Source organism: Limulus polyphemus, unplaced genomic scaffold (genome assembly GCF_000517525.1).
Source record: "Limulus polyphemus unplaced genomic scaffold, Limulus_polyphemus-2.1.2 Scaffold1746, whole genome shotgun sequence".
Lineage (NCBI taxonomy): Eukaryota > Metazoa > Arthropoda > Merostomata > Xiphosura > Limulidae > Limulus > Limulus polyphemus.
The window spans coordinates 201282-209829 of NW_013667356.1; the positions used below are offsets into that span (position 1 = coordinate 201282).

Here is an 8548-nt window from a genome sequence, read left to right on the forward strand (position 1 = left end):
AATTGTTTAACATATATTTATATTTAATGAGTTAGCCATTATACATTATTGAATTGTTTAACATATATTTATATTTAATGAGTTATCCATTAGACATTCTTGAATTGTTTAACATATATTTATATTTAGTGAGTTATCCATTATACATTCTTGATTTGTTTAAAATATCTTTACATTTTCCAGCGGATTATTAAGAAATCAAGACCCTAAAGTTTCTGAAATCAGCAGCATGATTCTTTATAACTGTTTAAATTCCTCACGGATAAAGCAGCTGACTGACAGTCAGGTTGGAATAGAAATTATAGATGCTTTAATAACCCATGTTGCTGAAGGAGTTTGTGAGTGGAGGTAAGCTGGACTGTTAATAAAGTATTTGAAAAGGAGTGTTAAACATCAAGTTTTTAATGAAGTTTGTGATTCAAAGTGTGAAAAATTGAACCATTAATATATCTAACAAAATTATAGATGCTTTAATAACCCACGTTGCTGAAGGAGTTTGTGAGCGGAGGTAAGCTGGACTGTTAATAAAGTATTTGAAAAGGAGTGTTAAACATCAAGTTTTTAATGAAGTTTGTGATTCAAAGTATGAAAAATTGAACCATTAGTATATCTAACAAGACATTTTTTACTGACAAAAAAGCTAACTTTATTCTGAAAAGAATAAAAAACAGTAAAAAGGTTCTTTGATGATGTCAGGCCAGTTTTTAGTTCATGCAGCATTTGTTATTGTCTTATAAGATTATTGGATAAAGTAATTAATGAGGAATGTGTAACATTACAGAAGCCATGCATGAAACCAACTGTTTCTTGTTCAGAAATCAACCAGTATTGGCATAGTCATCTATCTGAGAAGGGATAAATTCTCAGCATTGATTTGCTACTCTGGACAGTTAACTATCTAGTTTGATGCTGGAATGGATGTTGGCATGCTGACCAGAGTGGAATTAACCAATGCTAATGTGGCATCTGTCACACTGTGGCTGAAAGCACAAATGAGGCTAATTACATACCTGAGCTAACTGATTGGTTGAGTGAATATACTGATGTATTTTTGGAACCAGATGGCTGATTGGGTTGAATATTGGTGACTCAACATCATACAGACACAGGCAATGTTTTTCCTGTAAAGCAACCATTACATGGGCTTCCTTGGAGTACAAGGTAGGCTAAAAATGCTACATAATTGGGTAATACAACCTATGGAAACTGCTTTGTTATTTCCAGTAGTGATTGTGAAGAAGGTATACTTATGTTCTGTGTTTATCTTGTATAGGTGAATTGGCAAGAGAAACTGGACAGCAAAAGCAGGACTAAGACTGTTTTTAGCACAAGTAATGCATGTATGATTTTCGTGTCATGCCATTTGGCCTGTGTAACACACCAGCTATTTCCGAGTGGCTGATTCATCTTAAAATAGAGGGACAGGGTTAGGACAAATGTCTGGAGAAGAGTATTCTATCACAGGAGAAAAACAGTTTTAAACTGAAACCAGGAAAATGTTCTCTCATGCTTGCTAAGTTGGAGTATCTTGGTCAAGTTGTGGAGTGAGATGGAGTATTGATGAACCCGGCTAAGATTTATGCAGTAACAGAATAACCTCAACCCTTGATGAAACCAGAAGTCCCAAAATTTCTTGGTTTTGTGTAATATTACCAATGCTTTGTAGCCAACTTCTTGAAGATAACAGAATCACTTTCTGCTCTCAAGAACACTTGGATGAGGTGAGGAATGTAATCAAGAATTTTGATTTCTAAAACTTGGTTTGGCAAACGTTTCAGTCATGGCCTATCCATGCCAAAACTGTTTCTTTTGGACTCCAACAGTAGAGACAATGGATTCAGAGCAATGTTATTGTAGTTGCAGGATGAAGTGGAACATGTAGCCATGTATACTGATTGTAAACTCATGAATTCCAAACACAGATACTGTAAGACAAAGAGCTTCTTTCAGTGGTTGTAAAATATTTGTCACCATTTCTATGGTAGGAAGCTCACTATTTGTATGGACCAGGTTTTGCTAAGTGGTTAATAAACTTTAAAAATCCTAAGGGGTGATAGCAAGTTAGATAACAGTGTTGCAATAAATCATTTTTTCATAGCTCATCGCCTGTACTTGCAGCATGGGAATATGGCGAGACCTTGTCTGTTCATGAAATATTTTTACCCTGAACACTGTGTGGGGGTGGAAACAGTGACTGTTTCTGCCATGGTGAATGAAATCACTTCTTATAGAAAAACATAAATCAATAATGAACAAATATAACAGATGGAATCTCTTAGATTTAACTAAATTATTGTAGATAATAACTTAAGTATTATTTACTCAGTTTGTTTAACTTTATTAAACTTTACCATTTAGGCTTTATTTCACTATGTAAAATATTCCTTCTGTATATAACAACAACATTTTGTTATATTTATTTATGTGCCAAGGATTTGTAATAATAGGAATGATAACATGTGCATGATTTGTTTTTAATACAGTTGCCTTAATTTGGGTGATAGAGCTCAATAGAAAACATTTATGCTCCTGATGAAGGTGTAAAGCTGAAATGTTGAACAAATAAAACAACTTGTAAGATTCTCTGGATTTCATAGTAATTCATTTTTACATAGTTATACACAGTGGCATATGTGCAGATATACGATGCTAAAAAAACGGATTTTAATACCCATGCTGGGCAGAGCACAGATAGCTCATTGTGTAGCTTTATATTTAACTTCAAACAAACAGTTCTACAAACTGTGCTTATGGATACTACTGGTATAATGTTGAACTTACTGTTAAAAGTTTTCTGGATACTGCTGTTTTAACATTGTACTGACTTAACAGTTTTCATGGTTATTATAATGTTGAATCTGATTGTTAATACATTTTGTAGATGCTACTGTTATAATGTTCAACTGTTATACTGTTAGCAATGTTTTATAGGTAATATTGTTATAACATTGAAGTTATTGTTAACATTTCTGCTGTCAGAATTTCATACTTACTACTAACATATCTACTGGACACTCCTATTATATTTTGCTATTTTTGAATAATTTAATTTTTTCATGTGAATATTTGTATTGAAAGACTTTTCTTCATCCATGATTCATACTTTGTTTGTTCATTGTACCGAGAATGATAAAAAATGTAACCTTTTTTATATTTATTTGAATTGACTAAATAAAATGAAAAGAAATATCACCTTTAATAATTTACGATATTTCATATGTATGGCTCATTTTTTGTGAAATTGTTTCTAACAGCTACATATTTTCTTTCTCTTTAGTTTGTATGTTGTGAATAATCTGGTGCAGAATGAAGGGTTTTTCCTGAGATGTTATGACAAGATATCCATGAGAAACAGGTTGGTTGGAAAGTGTAACATGATTTTTAAGATAGGGCCTCAATAAAAAAGCCAATTTTATTTTCTCTCTCTCTCTCTCTCATTTTTTCCATAAATTTGTTTTAATGTTATTTTTAAAAATGAACATCAAAGAAAATACTTAAAGTGAATTATCCTTAAATTCTAGAATGACAAAACCTTGTTGAAACATTGTAGATTTGTAACTGTATTAAATTATTATAAAGTTATATTTGTTACTCATTCAATTCAAAACTTTATTTATCTGAAACAAGATTTCTCATCATCAAATTTAATGTTTGGTCAGCCTGATGAACCTTTCCAACCTTTACCGAACTGATAGTGCGCCTTTTAAGTTATTATCTTATTTTTGGTGAGTTTGGTTGGCACAATGTATGTTTTCAACCATTATTTTACTGATGGTAAATTTGGTCAGTCCAGTGCTTCTTTTCAACCTTACTGGTAGTGAGTTTGGTTAGCCTGATGCTTCTCTTCAACCTTACTGGTAGGGAGTTTGGTTAGCTTGATGCTTCTCTTCAACCCTACTGGTGGTGAATTTTATCAGCCTAGTGCATCTTTTCATCCCTTAACTTTTTGATGGTGAGTTTCGTTAATCTGTTGAATTTTCTCAACCTCTTACCTTACTGATTGTGAGTTCCGAGATGGTACCTTAATTCTGCTCACATGTATAGCTATTCTCATTCAGTGCATACCACAAGCCTTGAAATCTCGCATACCCCACACTCAATGTAGTTCTCTGTGTCTTGTATGTAAATCATCATGCGATAACCCTCCACCAATAGGAGTTGACACATCCTCCTGAGACATTGACTACCTCAATTTGATTTTACTGAACTATCACTTCTTGTTAGGCAGTGGTCTAGTGCAGACATATTTAATTTTGTTTTGCCAAGTAGTGATTGACTTGAATTATTCATTTGCTACAGTTAATAGTTTGCCACAATAACTTACTTTTGTGTATTGATTTTTTCTCATTTTCAACTTCTTCACAGTTTAAGATGAATTCCAAAGTTTGTGTTTTGCAGCTTCTTATATTTTTCCCACTACTTTGACTGCTATTACACAAGCTTCAGGTTGGGAGGTCTCAGCTGAGGGTTTTTTGGCTATCATTCATTGGGAGATGGATCATTATATAAGTTGTTCATGACAATGTTTGAGTTCTTCTTGAATCGTCTGAACCTGTTCTTGACAAGGAAGATTTTGACAACCTTTGTCATCTTCTTAACTATTCCGTGCCTTTCCAAGCCTCACCTGTGGAATCTACTAGGCCTAACTCAGCCTTTTTGGATATGCTTTTTCAAGTGTGTATCATTTTATCAATTTCATATAATACTCTTCCTTCCTTGTTACTTGACACCCTGTCCTTACAGTACATTGATTTCCCTCCTTCCTTTGACATCAGGGTTCATGTGGAGCATTTTGTTTCTCAGGTGAGGGCTGGTGTTAGTATACCTTGCCCTCCACAGGCTTCTGATCATTATGTTTTGCCTTATCAACAGGCTTATCAACCCTTTCTCGACTCCTCGCGGTTGGTGTCACTTTTGCCAATAAGGGAGGCTGTCCCTGAAAATCCTAGCCATTTCTCCCATGCACAATTTTCCCTCCTTTATCTTACCCTTACAGCCCTCCTACAGTAATTGTCCACTATACAACTCCTTTCTAATGCACTCCACCAATCCCTTCAGGGTTTTTTGAGAGATATCCTTTCCCACATTACAGCCATGTTGGCATAATTGTTCTCCTCAGCCCTATCCGTTTACGTGTGGTTTCGTTGCTGTTAGGATCTTATTAGGAGGGATGCTATCTTGTTACAGGTTCATCTACCGTCCACTTTTCTTTGTGACTTACAAATGGCTTCGTTTCTCCATCTGTCTGTTTTTGGAGATATTGTTGAGTCTTTAGAATCACATGGGGAATCTGTGAGACAACATTCAACTCTTTTAGTCTTTGATTGCTTGTTTGTCTCATCCTGATTTCATGACCACTCCTATAACTGTTTCTTATCATGCACCTTCCTGTCCTCTACCAGTTCTTACCACAATTGGGGTTCGACATTTTGTGATATGTTTAATGTTAGGTTTGTTCTTGCCAACAGTTCTGGTGACTATAAGGTGCTTTCTGGTCCAATGGGGACACATTTGGCCAATTTTGTTCCCATGTGAGGGTATTTACTACAAATTCCTGGGTGGTCCAAGTTTTGTCAGTAGGACTTTTCATCCATTTCCATTCTCCACCACTGTTGTCTCCTGTATTTATTTTCTTCCATTAACTCGAGATCCTGCTACCAGTCAGCATATATCTGAGGTTGTTCAGACTCCTTTATCACAGAGGGCTCTTGAGCCTATCAGCCAGCCTTTTCCAGGCTTTTCGCCATCAAAACTGGGGAGTGGCATCTTTTTAATTATCTGTCCTGCCTCATCCACTTTCTGGATCTTCCCTACTTTACCATGGAGCCCTTTCTCACACTCCAGTAGGCTTTTTGTTCAGGACTGTGGATGATCAAGGTAGATGTCCCAATTGCCTATCTTCATATTACTTTTTCTCATCAGTCCTGATGTCATCTCTGGGGTTGTGTATCAGTTTGTACCTTGTCTTTCAGGCTTGCTTCGGCACCATATGTATTTTGTCGGATGTATCTCGAGGGTTGTATCTTCATCACTACATGGATGACTAGGTTCCTGTTAGCTCATTCTGAACTGGAGTTTTCAAACACAAACATCTGCTGCTGACAGCAGCAGTTAGTGATGGTTGGATTCTTAAGTTGGAGAAGTATTTCCTTTTTGCCTACCCAATTTATTATCCACTAGGGTGTATGTTTCATCACCCACCTCAATCGAGCCTAACTTTCTCCACTTCTACTCTCTTCAATGGAGCTTTCAGTTCTCTATGCACTTACTGCTTCTTTTGTTTTTGCATGCAAGATTCTATCACTTTTGAGGACTAGGGCTTCAATAGAAGGCCTTATCCTTTTAGACTGTGGACATGTGTGTTCTCTTCAGAGGACATTGCCTGACCAATTAAACCTTGTTTGGGATTCCTTGGACTTTCAAATTACACTTCCTCTTTCCTGTATAGACAGTCTGCATTGGTGGTTGAACAAGGACAAAACAACGACAGGAGTAGTGCTTCCTCCACCTCATCCAGATTTTCATTTGTTCAGAGATGCTTCTTTCCAAGGTTAGGGAGTGTGGGTCCATTGGGAGGAGGCTTACAGACAATGGTCTCAGATCAAAATGTCTTATTATATGAAAATCTTGGAGCTTCTGGCAGTATGATGTGCTTTGGATAATTTTCTTCCTCAAGTATGGGACTGATACATCATGATACATTCCAAAAATTGCACAGTTGTGGCCTATATCATATACCAAAGGGTCGCCTGTTCCCATTCGCCGTTTGTGATTAAACGTTATAACTCCTTTATTGGGCCCACACAGTGGGGATAAGTCTCCTTGTATGTCATGTTCCAGGTGCTTCCAACCCTTTGGCAGATAATTTTTCAAGACCTGTCCAGATTTATCCCATGGAGTTGTCTCTTGACCCTCAGGTTTTCAGGTGGCTATGGAATCAGTTGGGTACTCCTCATCTGGATGCTTTTGCCACTTTTCTCAATCACTGAGTTACCTTTTTTTTTTGGTCTCTGGTTCCTCATCCTCAGGAACTGGCTGTGGATGTTCTCAGGGAGAGGACTGGACCTATCGGTACCTTTTTCTTTCCTTCCGGATTCGTATATCTACTTGTTGAGCAGTTCTTCTGAATTGTAATGTTAATATTGTTCTTCATTGCCTTCCACTACCTCCTCTTGAACCTTTGTCTAGATGTTTCATGTTTCACCTATCCAATAAGACTTATTTCCTACTCCTTTTAGTCTGTGGGCATCATCTAACTAATAAATTTAGCATCTATGTTTAATGTACTTTCTTCCATTATCCAGTTTAATCTTTCCTGCCCCAAACTGTGGTGGCTCATGAAGGACATTTTTGCTTTTCGCCTGTTTTCACTCCCAGTCATTTCCCACGTTTATTTCCAGTCTGATCTGGATAGACTTTCCTGTATGTGCTCTTCATTGTTACATTCCCCATATGGCATCTTTCCGTAGTTCCTGTTCCTGCATTTTCATTCCCTGGCAACATTCCTCTATACATGAATTTTCTCCTTCTATCTTACAACTGATTCAGTTGGCATATTTTTCCCTGTCTGCTTCTCAAACATTATTCCAAGTGTCATAGCATTAGATCAGACACCTTGCTTTTTTCATGTTGTCGTACTTTCATCATCATGTGGACTATGCCTCATATGTTCATCTCCCACTATCTTCATCGGGTAACTGTTTCCTCCTCATTGGGGTTCTGCCTATTGCTGTCCTTCAAACTTGGATGTGGCTGTGACTGGGTAACTTATCTTTTCTATATATATTTTTTTCCTTTCAATGAAGTTGCCCATTTAAGTTTAGGATCCTGCTTAGTGGTGAGCATTGCCTGTCCAGGTATGCTTTCTATCTTGCAAATCTACATTGTAAGACCAAGATGTATATCTGTGGCCAATAATGCACACTGTTGAGATGGGGTGTTCCACAAGATCACTAGTAGGTTTTCCTCATTATATTTGCTTTATAAATATGCCCATTCTGGACCGTACTAACCCATAGATATACATGGATAAAGCAGAAAGGGATAGCTGCCCATCCCTTTGATTGAATAAATCAGGGGTGGTCTGCTTTCCAATATAATATTTTGTGGTAATAGTAATTATTTTGTTATTTTTTCATAGGCTGCTTGTTTTAGATCTTGTGTTAGAGGAACTGACTACTAACAAGGAATCTGCTTCCCAACAGTTTAGTGTACCTTCCTCTGCAGTAATACTCTGGAAGGAGAAATTTAAAAATGTAGCTGTGAATATGTTGAAAACATGCTCTGATAGCACACAGTTAGATTTGGTGAGTTCAGTTTTTGTTCACACAGTTAATATCTGGAGAGAATGTATCTTTACAGTAGCTAGTTGATGCTTTTAACTATAATGTGTTTTACATATAATAATAGTGAAATTTGAAATGTCCCCACCATAGATGTACTTTAGAAATACTTGGTTTCTTTTTCTGGATTCAAAATGGTAGATATATATATACACCTGGAAAAAAGTTAAGCACCCCCGTGTTTTTTTCAAGTGATTCAGATTCAA

At 36.5% G+C, this 8548-nt stretch overlaps 1 protein-coding gene and 1 long non-coding RNA gene across 2 annotated transcripts in view; both read left to right on the forward strand.

Annotated features, from left to right (window-relative positions):
- Positions 1-8548, forward strand: part of LOC106464804 (ataxin-10-like) — a 31608-nt gene that overhangs the window by 14298 nt on the left and 8762 nt on the right. Inside the window, exons 5-7 of the mRNA XM_013924962.2 lie at positions 184-348; positions 3278-3355; positions 8141-8306. Coding sequence (XP_013780416.2) covers positions 184-348; positions 3278-3355; positions 8141-8306 — 409 coding nt within the window. The remainder of the gene's footprint in view (positions 1-183; positions 349-3277; positions 3356-8140; positions 8307-8548) is intronic.
- LOC111087113 lies at positions 357-1562 on the forward strand. Its single transcript, XR_002611829.1, has 2 exons — positions 357-1161; positions 1274-1562. It is a non-coding gene; the product is annotated as an uncharacterized LOC111087113 (long non-coding RNA).